At 36.5% G+C, this 15,384-nt stretch overlaps 1 protein-coding gene across 11 annotated transcripts in view; it reads left to right on the top strand.

Annotated features, from left to right (window-relative positions):
• Nrxn1 (neurexin 1) overlaps positions 1-15,384 on the top strand; it is a 1,062,527-nt gene that overhangs the window by 1,017,628 nt on the left and 29,515 nt on the right. For 6 of the 11 annotated variants that reach the window (XM_028765071.1, XM_028765069.1, XM_028765067.1 and 3 more), the window contains one exon: positions 12,478-12,565. In XM_028765071.1, coding sequence (XP_028620904.1) covers positions 12,478-12,565 — 88 coding nt within the window. The remainder of the gene's footprint in view (positions 1-12,477; positions 12,566-15,384) is intronic. The other 5 variants (XM_028765076.1, XM_028765070.1, XM_028765075.1 and 2 more) reach the window with 1 other exon arrangement.

Below are 15,384 nucleotides of genomic sequence, written 5' to 3'. Positions count from 1 at the left end.
GATAGATAGATAGATAGATAGATAGATAGATAGATAGATAGATAGATGGACAGATAGTATTTTATGGATTCTGGCAACAGAAAGGTGTTTCTCAATCTTTTAAAGACACCACAAATGACAAACTCTGTGTGTCTAGTGATTTAAAACTCCACATATGAGCTCAACTGAGTGCTTGTAATCTAAGATGGAACTCATATACATTTTGCAAACCATTGCCATAGCAACATACTTAAAAGTTCCAAGGTTTGTCTCTCTTGAGTTTGTACCTGCAGTTAGCTTATTATGAAGCAAACAAACAAAGAGAAACGGTTTCCAACAAGAAATGCACTGGAAGAGTTGGGAGCATGTTTTGAAATAAAATTGAATTTTGCAGTTTAAAATCAAAATAGGGCATTCAGAGTAAAAATATGATTCCATACTTCATGCAATATTTGTCTTCTTTCCCCTCCCTTTCAGTATTCTCTTCAAGGCAAATGGACACAGTCTGTATCCTGTGGTTTTAGGTGGTAAGGGTTTATCTACTTTAAAGAGAAATGTATTGCCTTCTAGCATGCCAGAACTAGGTCACTGACAATAATTGGGACGATAGCCCAGACTTATGAACACTTGTTATTTTCTAGATACAGGGCTATATAAATCATCAATCATGGTTTCTAAACTCTTGTGTCTGCACTGCAGAGATTGTTCCTGAAGTACTCTCTCTTATTTTTCAACAGAAAAAAATCTATATAAGTCAATCAGGTTTTAATAGTAGACTACAGAGGCCCCAGGTAGAACCATGGACATATCTGACTCAGATGACTATGATCTAGCCGTCTAAGCACAAGAAGCTGTAACTAGTAGCCAGACTTCTCAGTTTGTCTTAGGAAGGTAGAATTTGGCTACTACAGAAAATGTTCCTTCCTGTGCTCATAATGATGACTAGTCACCAATGATGATTTGACCAAAGCAAACCCACACCAGATGTTATAATATAACATCTGCAAGTGTGTCAGTGAGCCATCTAGCTTTTCAGGCCACAAAGTATCAAAGAAGGTAAGAAAACTGCTTTTCTGTTTTCAAGTTCCACTGTCAGAAAACTCAGTGGAATACAAAAATGATTGGTTTCTATGTAACTTTATCTTACAAAATATCAGTTGTGATGGGAGACTAGCCAGATTCAATAGGGAATAGAGCTTTCTGCTCTTACAGAGGACCAGACCTGGATTACCAGAATCAAAGGTTGGTTACACTCAAATGCTGCAATTCCAACTTAGGGGATTCAGTGTCCTCAACTAGCCTCTACAAACACCTCCATGTACACATACACATAAAACAAATAGTAATAAAACTAACAGTATTTACAGTATTCAGATAAACAGAATAAAATTTCAATAACTAAAATAAGAATAGACTATTTGGAAATGATAATTCAAGTATTTCTGGAAGAATCACATACTGTCATATGAACACGTCTTATATGCTGGAAGCTATGAGCTATAATCAAATGGTTATGAATCACCTGTCTTTCTTAATTAAGAATATTTCTTGACATTTTTTTCTTCAGAAACTTTTCTTCTGGTTATCTTATGTTCCAGCTCAAAGTAAATCTGTAGAGCAGGCTGAAAGTGGAAAGGGCCTACAAAGCTTTTGAAGAGGGGAAAGCTGTAAATAATTTGAATTGGCCTGAGTAAGGCATGTGTTTGAACACTTAGTACCCACTTAAAAAGCTGGACACGACCATCCTCAAACTGTAATTCCCTGTATTACTATGGGCTACCTACAGGATTACCGGGGCTTATTGGCTGCCTGACAAGTTTCAGGTTCAGTAAGAGGCCTTGGAGGTAAAGAATTAATATGGAGAATTGTAGATAAAGGCACTCAAGGTCCTCTGGCCTCTGTGCATGTGTTTGTGTACACACATGCCTACACAACATACACATACACTGTACATGCTCACAGTGTATGGGGAAGTGTTAGGGCAGAGGCAATGATCCTCACTGAGCTCTGAGACCCTGATATGTTGTTGGTATTAAGGTTGATACCAAATCAGCCAGGAAACTGCCTTATGAACATCCTATTTTATAGTAGACTTGGATGATTTCATAATTTCTCTTGGGAATGTTTTCATATTGAATAGATTTGTTCCATGGCCTTGATTAGTGAGCAATCCAAAAATGAGAATGGATGAAAATCAGAGACAGATTTGGCAGGGGAGTGATGGAGGAAAGGCTACATCCAGGTAACATGAATAAAATATCACACACTTGTAGGAAGAGTCCTGTAACTATGCTATCCAGTGACACATGTGTACAAAGGTAGGCTTACAAATAAAGCTCTGAGTTCTCAATAGAAAGCAATTAGAGAAGCCCTTCCTAGCTGTCCTGTGCATCTCTAGTTGGTCATTAGTGGGCCTTGCACTAACTTCTGAGTGCTCTGAAGGCTAACATCCCTAGGTGATTTTGATGAATGCCATTCTCTAGGATTTTTTAAAGGCTTTACAAAAGCATTCATTAAAACAAGGGAATATTTTTAAAAGATGTATCATGTAAGTAATAGCGAAAGTACGCAATGATTTCTTTTGCTATTTTCACTATTCTCATATCCAAAAATGAACCTGAAAGTGACAGGAGGAGGTCACTAACTGAATGGAAAGCCTGCAGGTTGGGATCTGCACCTGAGTCCTGCACTGAGCACTGCAGTTATTAGCACTGGTCACCTGAAACATGCCTGAGTGTACCATGGATTCCCCTCACATTAACTAGAGGAAGACTATTCTGGATAACTCAGAGCCTCTGACTATGATGGATTCTTGGGTCAGTCAGCAGTTAAGGAGAGTGAGAAGGATCCTCCTGTGTTTTCAGTATGTGCATTTTTTTGGTACTACTTATCACCAGAGACCTTAAAAAGAATTATGAATTAATCTTGTGAAGGAAAGTTTGTGCCCAAATATTACATAGGGAAACCAGTGCTAGGAATTATACAAAGGAGTGTATGTGCCAGTTTGAGACCCAGCTGGATCTATGCAATTAATGCTCGGTAGCATCTTCATGTATGAGCTGTCCTGCTAGTCAGTAATGCTGCCTAGCCTTAGATCATTTCATGCCCATAATGCTTCTGCATAATCAGTGAAAATAGCTTTACTTTTACACATGAAGAAACCTGGAGAACTTAGAAGAGTTGCTTAGGGCTACAGAATTGGTAAGTGACAGGCAAAGCTGAAATTTAAACCTAGCCAATTCAGCTCAAATGCAAATATAGTCCTTCTCTGTTTATGGTAGAAAGAACAAGCTTTTCATAGAGGACAAGCACACAGCACCTTCCCTGTTTGGACTTTAAGAATTTAATCACAAAGACTGATCTGGTCACTTAGCATTCTTCTCAGGTTCACTGGTACGACCCTTCTACTTTAAAAATCATCTTTGAGAACAAATCAAACTAGACAATCTCTCCCAATACATACACTATTCTATCTATCCTGTTCATTAGGGGAAAATTATTCTGATACACTGAGCAGAACCTAGCATTTTAACTGGGTAACTACACCTACAAAACACCTTCCTTTTGCCAGGGTAGGATTTTAATAGAACAAGTAGGTTGTCACATGTATCAAAAATTCATTATAGAAACATTTCCAAATTACAAAGGATTACAGTATCTTGTAGTAATGACAACAAAAGAAGATAGATAGATGGATAGATGATAGATAGATAGATAGATAGATAGATAGATGATAGATAGATGATAGATAGATAGATAGATAGATAGATGATAGATAGATTAGACCTAGCTACTGTGGTATATTAGTAAGAGTCAAACAGAATTGTTTTTTTGGCTTTTTTATGCTATGTGAAGTATTCTTTCTTCATGAGATGACCACATTAGCAATTGAGACACTACAAATTAAATTGAATGGGCAAAGGTGACAGTAAAGAGAAACAAGGAAGTTAATATCAGGCTATTTATTAATTATAAAACAAGAGGGCCTCAGCTGCTTTAAAATGATGACGAGAGGAGCTGCAGAGACACCCCGGCACTAGTGAGTGCTCATTGCTCTTCTAGAGTAACAGGGTTCAGTTCCCAGCACCCATTCAGCAGCTCTTAACTGTCTGCTGACTCCAGTTCCCGGGATCTGAGGGCGTTATAAGCACGGGTTCACAGACAAGTGTTGGTAAATCACCTGCCCATAGAATTCAAACAAAGGATAAAGTATTTTCTTTTACATGATGGAGAGCCATCATTTGCTAAAGAAATTAACATGGCCATGCTTCTTCCTTTGCCAAGGGACGATTTATCATGCATCATAGGACAGCTTTGATCCCATCAAGCACCACATTTGAATTTTTTTATTTGTGCAAAAGTTTTAGGTGCTTGAATTATACCTGGTATCATACAGCTGTTTCAATACTGGATTTAATTTCTCTCTGAAATCACTTAATATTTTTATACAAGCTGAAATCATGTTTGATTCAGATATCTGTGTCCTACTGCTACCAGGCATCAGAAAAGCAACCTTCAATGTGTGAATGATTAGTTACCTAATCCATAAGAGGACAGATGCTGACTCCAAACTGAATAGAAACAACTGCATGTTCCATTGCTGTGTGTAAATATTTGGAGCCAAATAAGAATCAACCATAATTTCCAGTGTAGAACTCTTTGTTACTCAGAAGTATTCAACAAATTACTAAGGATGAATGAATTAATAAATGAGTAAATGCACAGGAGAGTCAATGGAAATAAACTGCAAGACTACACTTGACTCTACATTTATTTCATGGTCTGAAGTTGATGGCTTGTATCAGCTAGTCCTTACCTTCATACAAAACTTTCAATAGATAGTTAGGTTTTGAAGAAAACCAGGAAGGCATAGTTTGCATGCAATTAAATAAAAGTTCACACACTATATAACTATTGCAATTGAGCGAGTAGGAGACCGGGGTAGCTAAGGAACACTGACTATAAAAAAAGATGGAGTATGATCACTTTTCTCCCCCTACCCACAGTTCTTTCTAAAGTAGGCATTTTCTTAATGTTTTCTTGAAGGACAAGGATGCTTCATAAAAGTTGTAATATCACCTTAGTGTAAGATAGTTTTATCTTTGTCTTCCTATTAACGTTCAGTCATTCTTCTTTCTACTAAATATATTGTCAGTTTGTTTTTCTTTTTCTATGCCCTAAATTCCCACCATGGGGTATAGTGCAAAACCCAGCCATGATCTCTCATTTTCATTGCCAGAGATATTAAAAAGGAGGTAAAATCTTTGAGAGGTGTGATTTTTCACCTCAATATTTAGCTTAGGTCTTAGAGGATACAGTTCTAGAAAAGAATCTATACTTTCTCACTCTTATTTGAGACTGTTACATGTGAGTAATAGTAACAAATACAGTTGGTCACAAAAATATTTGTAGTGAAATTAGAGTAGGCAAAAAGATTCTTACTGTAATGATAGAAACAAATTCAAATGTTATGTGCAATTCTTCTTATAGTTTTGATATCAAGATTAAATAGCCATTTACATAATTATTTGTTCATAACTATGGTCTTTTTCATAAAATGCCTTAATATATGTAAATGTTTAAGGAAAATATGCCACAATCTTAGGTAGTAATATGATTTTAAGCTAATCTTATTCACTGAGACATATGCTTAAATACAGATATGAACTCTTTGTGTTTTAAACAGAATAAAACAGTATCTAGGCAGTTTTCAAAATTTTGATTTCAGGGTAATTTGAAAAGGCATGCCCTTCTATTTTGATGTAAAAAAGACATATGTCTAATGTCTCAGAAGAGTTCATTGGCACATTCTAAAATAACTTCAGCAGATATGCCACAAGGTGTGTCCCTTATAGCTACAGATGCAGCCGCTGTCACATGAGCATCACCCTGGGAGAATCCTTCTCTCTGTTTCTGTCTCTATATGTCTTTCTCTGTGCATCTGTCTCCCTCTTTTTCTCTCTCACTGTCTCTGTCTCTTCATCCCTCTCTGCTTACATCTCTGTCTCTCCATCTGCCCCTTCTCTCTTTATATTCCCTTAGTACTGCTGATAGTTGACCACATCTTGTTCTCCGTTTATTTAAATGCTGCAGATACCATATGGCATAAAGCAACAGTTAAATCTGGGTCCTAGGTTGCAATAAATTTTTATATACAGTAAACAGGATTCAGGACATTAGTATCTCTGAATCTGTGTGCTTAGTGCTATAGGAAAATGAATACCTTGGTGCCTGGCATTAATTAGAACTTCTTAACTCCTTGATTTTTAAACTCGCATATATGTACTAAATAAGCCATGGTTACATGGTTCTTCTTGGGAAAAAGGAAGCATCTCCAATGAGCAGCCTTGAGCGAAGAGCTAACTGGAACAACTGACAGGACAGGAGAATGTTGGGTAAAAAGAGAATATATTCAGTGAAGTAGATGCTTAGTCATCTTCTCTAACACTCTTCAGAACTGTCATTATTGTCATGTGAGGAGCAAAGGAAGTACCTTATCAATCATAATAAAGCTTTAGTTAATTCCAGGTAGGTATTGTCAAGTTAGCAGCAAAGAATAACATCAGGAGCATGAAAGTCTGCATTGTGGACACGTCTCTGCTCTCTGAAATATTGTGCACCTCAAATTTGATTCTTACAACATACTCATGGGATAGGGAAATATTATCCTCTTTATTTACTCTTTGTTTATTTTTTGTTGTGTGAGGGAGCCCAGGCTATTCTACACTGCCTCAAGCCTCAGCCTCCCTAATGCTGGGATTACAGGCATGAGCTGCCATAGCTTGGTTAACTAGGAGTATTACTATGGTTTATATATAAAATACTTACATATGTAAGCTCATCTATACATATATTAACATATATATATATATATATATATATAGAGAGAGAGAGAGAGAGAGAGAGAGAGAGAGACTGTGTGTTTTTGTGTGTGTTTGTATGTGTTTGTAATTTGGAATACAAGAAGCAATCCAAGACAATAGACATTGTATATAAGCCCAGAATTAAGACTTGAATTCTGAGTTAGTATTTAGCTAATATTGATCAATATTGTACTGTGGTCCTCAGATTTTCTAACACTGCAAACCTTTAATACAGTTCTTTATATTGTGGTGGTTACCCCCACCCATAAAAATATTTCTATGACTACTTCATAACTGTAATTTTGCTAATGTTGTAAATCATAGTGTAAATATCCGATACGCAGGACACCTGATATGTGACCCCTGTGAAAGGGTTGTTTGGCCCCCTAAGGTATTGAAGCCCATAAATTGAGAACTGCTGACTTAGTAGATATTAAACTTAGGCATTTCAGCAGTGCAGCATCTAGCATTGATATTTTTCTTCCCTTAGTGTCATAACTGCAAGTCCGTCTTCTTGTATATGTAACTATTTCTCTTAATGCATGTGCTGGCTCTATTTTCACGCTGTGGTACTTACTTCTTGTACTTTTCCATATTTTCACTTACTATAAATTGATGTTATCATGTATCTTTGTAAGCTACATTGTATCATGTAGAAAACAAGATGGGTTGGGATGGATGTCTATGAATGTATACATGTTTATGTATACATGCATGGATTCATGATTGGATAGATAGATATCTCAAGTAAGTGATATTCACAATTTACTGAAGATGTAGATAATTTCATTAACTAGACAGATAACTGTACTTATGTTTTATTATTTTTCTAGGTACTGTTTCCTCATATACATGAGGAAACATTCACTTTACATGAATGGTTCCAAAATCAGTCTCATTATAAGAAAATTTATGAACACTTAGTGAATCGTGATTTCCTTTATTGACCTTTTAGATGTCAACAGTGAAAACGAGGATCTTGGAACCCTGCTGATTGAAGCTCTCCATTACTGGGATGCTACAGTCATAAATTATGTTTTGGCCTCATTGCCAATAAGGAATTTCAGTTTAACCTGTGTGACTAATTAGTCCATTCACTCTCAATAGCTGGGCCAAAGATTTATTTTAACACCATTAAAAAGCCTGAATTTGCATTTGTAAACATCTGTCAGTATTTAATTTGGGAATAGCCTAAATCACTTCAAAACTTGATTTGTCCAAAACCAGAGCAAGCAGAGTGGAGACATTGGACCACCCCATTCTCTAGTTTCTTTCTCAGCTCCTGTGCTTTAACGCCTATAGTATTTGGAGGTCTAATACCTCCAAATTCTGATTATTGAGAACAGATTTTTAAGATATCTTTCTGAAAGTTTAAACTTTTGACTTAACTCTCAGAATTTCTTTTGCTGAAATTAAAAATGCAGTATGAGAATAAAAGCCAACAGTAGTACAAAGAAATTAGAAAAGAGACATGTTGTTTTATTTAAAAGTTGATAACTCAGTTTCATGTTTTCTTATACCACATTTCTTACTTGAGTATTTTATTGTGTTATATAAATAAGCTGAAAAAACATTGCTTATAATTACACATGCTCTTTCTCTTTTCCTGAAAATGCATTTATCTCCAACACTATGCACATGTTTCTACATACTGTGGGCTTGGCTTGTTAAGCTAACTAGAGTCAAATGTACACAAAATGAGTTTTAAGTAAGCCTCTTTACCATGCTGGAGTCTCTTAATGCAACCCCACATTCACTGTTCTGTAATTATTGCACACATTTTAAGCAGCTGAAAATTTTTTGAAGAAATTGAATAGCTTTCAAGTCTGTCTTTTCCTCAAGCATAGAGATGATCTATGGTCATTTTTTTGTAATAGCCTTGGGTGTCACTTGGGAATGAACATTAAAGAAATGTGAAAGCTGCCTGTTTTCAGGGATGTATAAGCTTTGCCCTAAATATTCATGAATGTTGGAGCTCACATATTCAAATGGGGTAAATGAGTATACAAATGGGTAGCTTGTTGCTCTTGTGTTAGCAAGTGCTTAGCTATGGCTCTCTAAAAGCAGCTACTCCACCTGCATTCTTCATAAGGTATATGTGCAGATCTATATATTATAATTGATAATGCACATTCTTCAACTTTTAGTTAAGAGAGAACATAAATACAAACATTTTAGAATCAATGAAGGATTGTATTTGCACAGCTGGAATTTGCCCTTTACCTCACAATTCTTTTGTTGTTCTGCTTGATGTTTCTTGTATGTGTCCCTTTACTGATAGGGGTTAATGCTCAGCACAGCCATGTATCATGAAAATGACATCTAGAAATGTTTTTGTTCTCTGCAGGGACATAAAATTTATTCACTCATTCAGCATATACATACATTTATCCACAAAAACACTTGAATGGTACTTTACTGTTCTTTAATGACAAGTAATGTGTTCAATGCAAATGATGGGGCAGGGAAGACTCCCTGTGAGAAGGGGAATGTTACAGTTTATAAACTATCAAGTAGTCTCCTCTGATATCATTAATTATTAGATAAATTGCGATAATTTTTTCTGACTACATTTTCTCCTAATTCTATATATTGGTGTTCACCAGCAGAACATGACGCATCAAGTTTTGATCCTTTTTATTCACACATTCTATGTTGTTTGTCTAAAGGTATGGAGACTGCATTTTGTAGACATTTGAAACAGGAATAGACATGTGCTATGCTCAGGCACAGACACAGCTCTATTATGGAACATCAAAATGCTTCTTTGACTTGTGAATGTTTAAATGTACAGTTAGAGAGAGTTATCTAAATGGACTGCTACATAAAGTTAATGCTCTTGCTTGATAGCCATTCTGTCTCTTACAGCGGGTTGTCTCTGTCTTAAAAGAGTTATAAACATCAAGCATAGTCTACTAAAGAAGAGAATTGATGAATGTGACATATTTGAGGTTTTTAAATATCACACACTCAACATTAAGTCACAGAAAGGCAGCTCCAAGCAGATTGAATTAAATTTCAATTACAGAGCTTTAGTTAGAAAATTGTTAGGTTAAATCCCCTCCTGAATGAAATTTAATTTTTTTCCTTCTTTTAGCTGCTTCTGGATTTTTCACACCATAGAGGTTTCAGCCAAGACATCTATTAACTTGAGATTCTTACTCACAAAAATATTGATTGTTTTTAGTTTTTAATGAAAAAAATACACATATAACAATCAAGGATATACATGCTTTATAGCAGGAAATTACATTAAAACCTAAAGTATAGTTTTATAAAAGAGTTAGATGTGTCTGGTGATTTATTTTATCTTAAAAGTTCTAAATAAAATAATATTATGTGACTTTAATATTTTACATATAGTGTTTTATGAAAAATTACAACATTTTCTGCTTAAAGCAGAATGATCCCTAGAGAAAAATAGCTTTAAGTAGGTTGGTGCTCATTATCTAAGCAACTAGCTAGAATAAAATATTTTCTAATGACTTGTACATTGTGGCCATAAATTTGTTTTAACAAGCAATCCTCCTCATTTGTTCTTGATGTTTGCCAAAGTCAGTTTGAACTGAGACTGTAAAAGATGGAAGTATAAAAGCTACCTAGTATAACTTTCAAATTTAAATATAATTGCAAACATAAATCTTCCAGTTGAAATATAGTTTGTACAACTTTCAGTTAAAATCTAAAACTTTACTATCTAAAAAGTATAGCTCAATATTATTTGCATGAAACAGTTCCACCTTTATGAAATATTAAAGCTTTTGTTGTTAACGTTGGAAAATCTCATTAACAATTGCAAAGTGATTATATCCCAAGTACTTTTCATTGCTGTTTACTCCTTACAAATAATATCTGTCCTACTCGTTATTTTTGCAGATAAGAAAAACATAGTCTGTTTATATTTCAGTAGCAGAGTTCCTTAGTTTTAGCACCTTTGATGATTCTTGCTTAATATAGAGAATATTTTAGACCATTTCACAACCCTCTGGGTGAGAATAAAAGCTTCCTCTTAGATGTTAGTTAGCCATAGGAAAAAGCCCAGTATCTGCTCTGAGATATAATGGATTAATTGGTCTGAAGGACCCCTAATTTTATGTCATGCTACCATATAACCCACATAGATGATATGCTGCAAAATGAACTCATGCCAAAAGCCAGATGGGTCTTTGGTGAACATCTCTCATATTAATGAGAATGAATTGCTGTGCACGTCATAGGCTGATGGCTTTCTCTCTGAAAAAAACTATGATTCTGGAAAATCTGACATTTTTAACTTCCTTGTAGAAAATGACACCAGGAGAATACATGAATCTAGAAACACTTTAAGGATTAAGAGCAAAACCCAAAATGTCTCCACGTCCACATTTAAGCATAAAGACTCATATTAATTTTAAAGTATATTGGGAATAGACTCTGTTTTGTGAACTAAAGATTCTGTATTTGAAGATTTTCAAGTCTTTGTCATTAAAGTGCCCCTGCTCCTTGTCTCCAGTTTTCTTAAAATTAGTTTTAAATCTTTATTTCTTGCAATATTGTGGCTCTCTATTGACTTTATCTCTTGCCATGTTTTTCCAATTCCTGTTAAATGACTGTATCCGTTTGCTCTCAAGCATTTTGTAAATAGCCCAGGTCTCCTGAACTTTCTGCAAATACAAGGGCATCTCATTCTTGCACCACAGATTTGATGTTTTACTTTAGCATTAGCCAACCCTGATACAAAACTTCACAAATCCTATGCAATAGCTCCTCTGAGTTTATTACTGCTCACAAGCGGCAGTAAAGAACAACCTTTGATGCTTGCCACTGTGTTGATTATGTGACTAACTGCTAGGATTTACACACTGATCTTTATTACAGTGACAGTTATCTTTTTGGCTGTAAGTGCAGCGAAGCAACTATAATGTCACAGAGGAAATGGTCACCTCCACCAGGCTACTCTGCACACACTTTTAATTACGATGAAACCTTGACGATGGAAAGGACAATGAGAAAGCAGCTTCTGCTCTCTGAACATTGCAAAAATGATATTTGTGTATAAAATTTTAAAAACTGAAAAATATTTTCAATGTATCTGCTTCATTTCTGCACCTAGAAAATGAAACCACATATCTAATTTTCTACATAATCTGTGTTTTCCAGTGATGACAAACTACATCTTGAATCTTTACCAAGCTACCTGTTCACAAATGTACAGAAGTTATAGCTGTTCTGCTTCAGGAAGCAAAGCACAAGTGCTGCATAAAGCCTACTGGTGCATATGTTGTAGCTCTCCAGGGCTGTAATCAATCTCAATACTTCTGTTTCTGCCAGGTTGTTTTAAACATCTGCATGCTTTTGTGTTCAGCCTCACATTGTAGCTGGATGGCTGGGTGTCTACCAAATGTAGATCACCATTTCTATGTCTTCATGCAAAATAAGTTGTAATCCAGATCTCACAATCATGGAGAAATTTCCAGGAGAGATCTAAAATATGTTGTGAATATAAGCTCAGTGTCTCATATCTCAAGGAAGGAAAATAATGAATTCGGTTTCTCAACTTATAATGTAAGCACAAACTGTGTTTCACTTGTAAATAAAATGGAACATACCACTTTAGACACTTTTAATTAACCTGCTGACTGTGATTCCCTTGCAGACAACGGATGATATCCTTGTGGCCTCGGCAGAGTGTCCCAGCGATGATGAGGACATTGACCCCTGTGAGCCGAGCTCAGGTGGGTTAGGTTAGTCGATTTTTTTTTCTTACTTCCTTGCCTTTACTGTAAATCTTTGTTGCATGTTATATTCCTTGGAAGAGATGTCCACTTATGTGTTTAGGACACCTCAATATAAAATGGCACATTATTCAATGGGTTTTTGTTTGGACTTGAGGGGAATATATGCTGATAATCTTGAAGGTAGAAGCAGGAAGATAAGGATTTCAAAGCCATCCTAGGCTGCATAGGGAGATAAAGTCCAAATAGACTATAGAAAATTCTGTCCGAGGGGGTGGTGGGGGATGGGGTAAGGGGACAACATAGGAAATGTAAATAAATCATCCAATAAAAAAAAAGAAAAAAAAAGAAAAAAAAACAACAAAAAAAAGAAAGAAAATTCTGTCACAAAAAATTAAAAATCAACCAATAAACAACAAACAAAATATGATCCAGCAAACCTTTGCCTTTCAGTTATAAACATTTTTGCACTCTAAAAAAATGTAAAAGAAAAAACAAAACAAAAAACCACCAAAATTAGTTATTTAGCTGGATGGTGATGCCACTTACCTTTAAGGCCAGTACTTTGGAGGCAGAGGCAGGTGGATCTCTTTGAGTTCAAGACCAGCCTGGTCCACAGAGAGAGTTTTAGAACATCCAGCGCTACACAGAGAAACCGTGGTTTTAAAAACAAAAATAAACAAACAGAATAGATATTTTAGAGAAGGCAACGTGTAAGGAAGTTGCACAGTGAGGATTTACTGTTCACATTCCAATAGCTCCCTGGGTCACCTTTGCATACAGTTTACAATGGACTTTCCCTGTGGTCATTTGCAGTGAAACTAGAAAGCTAAAACTTTGCAGTCAGTGAATTGTAAAGAATCACATGACTTTTGAACTGAAAAGTGTTCCCATGATTCAATCTGATGGAAAATTATCTAAAGTAATATATTTCCAAATTTTGGATGTTGGAGTATTGTGGCCATAGCAAAACAAACAAGAGTTAATGTCCTTGACAGATTTAAAAGAGATATTTGAATCTTGCCATGTTTCTCCAAAGCTTATACCACATTTTGCCAATAAAAAATTTTTAGTTTCTCCATTGGGACATTTTTGCAACTCAGCTGATGAAGATGACATATCACTTTTATTTCCATTGAACAACACAAGCTAGTGGACCCTAAAGATGAATTAATCACAGCACGTTCCCACTGAACACTTAGAGTTGTAGATTTATGCACTAATGTAGTGATATTTTGATTCCCATGTGTGTGTTAACAGAACTACTGTAAGAGATGTGACCTTCAATAGATTCACAGAACTTGTCTCAGTAACAAAATTAATTTCTATTCTCTTGTTTCATTCGTGTGTGTGTGTGTGTGTGTGTGTGCGTGTGTGTGTGTGTGTGTAGTGGCATATTTTCCCCACAAGCTGGGAGGAGCTAAGGTGAGAGGGGTAAGGAGAAGAAGAGGAGAAGGAAGAGGATGAGCTAGGGGAGAGAGGACTGGAGAGAGGGAAACATGGAAGCAGATATGCGCAGGTCTCTAGCAGTCAAAGGTAGTTGATATATCTAGGTTGGGTATTGGATTACAGCTCTAATTGTGTGGACATCTTGTTATTGAGCATTACCACACAATAAAGCCTTTGGATAATTTAAGCATTAGAGTGTCATTTCTTTTTTTTTAACATTTTAACATTTAATAGAAACTATATACAGTAATTTCACTATATCTTACATGGAGGAGCCACCACAGACATTTACATAAGTTAAAAGCAAGAATAATTAAGGAGAGCCCAGAGCTGTGAGCTGCTTTTCTCAGTCACAGGTCACTAGGAAATGGGGTTTATATTGCCCAGTTACATGGAGCAAAGAGAAGGTTTAGATACAGGCCTTTAGATACAGCTAGCCAGACACTAAGAGCCAACACCTGAAGAGCACCATTCTTGACCACCACCCCGCCCAGACATCCATGTGGATTTCTGTCCATGGCTTAGAAGTCCCCTGACAGAAAGGTCTCTTTCCTGGGCAGTCTCCAGTATGCATTGCATCCCAAAGGCAGGGATCACCTCATGCTCTTCCTTGCAAAAAATCCCAGAACTTAAATACTAAATAAATATCCATTCTGCACAAATCTGGGTTATGTTTGTCTATAGCACTCTAAAGCCCCGAAGGAAACAATGTGGTCTGAGCTGTCTCTGTTCATTCAGTGAGAGATGATCAAAGATACGCTTGTCTGAAGAATGCAAAGTTCAAATCCAAAGGCAAACAATTCCCAAATGAACTGTCAACTGATAGGAGTGGGTTCTGCTTTTCCATTTGCAGTAGCCAGTCCACGCTGAGGGAATGGCGCACAGGCTTTCTCTGCCTTCCGAGTGTCATTTCTACCGGATTCTGTGTAGATGGCCGGATGGTCTGAGCTCAGCCCAACCTTGTGGAGACAGCATGGAAAATTAGTAGAGCCATCTCCCATGCTGACATCTCATAGGTGGTAGGGCCAGTGTCTCTGGTCACCTGAGCTGGCGGCCTGAGCCGCGGCATGCATATATATATATATATGCATTTTTAAGTTAGTCCAATCATTTTTAAATGTGAAATATTTGGGGATGCATAGGCCTGAGTGTCACGTAGAGCACTGCCATTACCAGCTGCACATACTTTGAGTAGCTTCCATCAAGGGGAGTGGGGTCCAGTCCATTCTCAGTGCAGTGTAGGGGAGTGGGCCCCAGTCCATTCTCAGTACAGCTCAACTGGAGACCATCTTGCTTGCCTCAACCCTCCTTCTCAGCAGATTGCTTCCCACAGGACTCTCAGCCCCAGAATAGTCTGTCACATGTAACTCTTCCATCTC

Source organism: Grammomys surdaster, unplaced genomic scaffold (assembly GCF_004785775.1).
Source record: "Grammomys surdaster isolate TR1022 unplaced genomic scaffold, NIH_TR_1.0 149, whole genome shotgun sequence".
NCBI classification, from domain to species: domain Eukaryota; kingdom Metazoa; phylum Chordata; class Mammalia; order Rodentia; family Muridae; genus Grammomys; species Grammomys surdaster.
The sequence above is the reverse complement of the archived record's forward strand: the minus strand, read 5'-3'. Positions and strand labels throughout refer to the sequence as shown.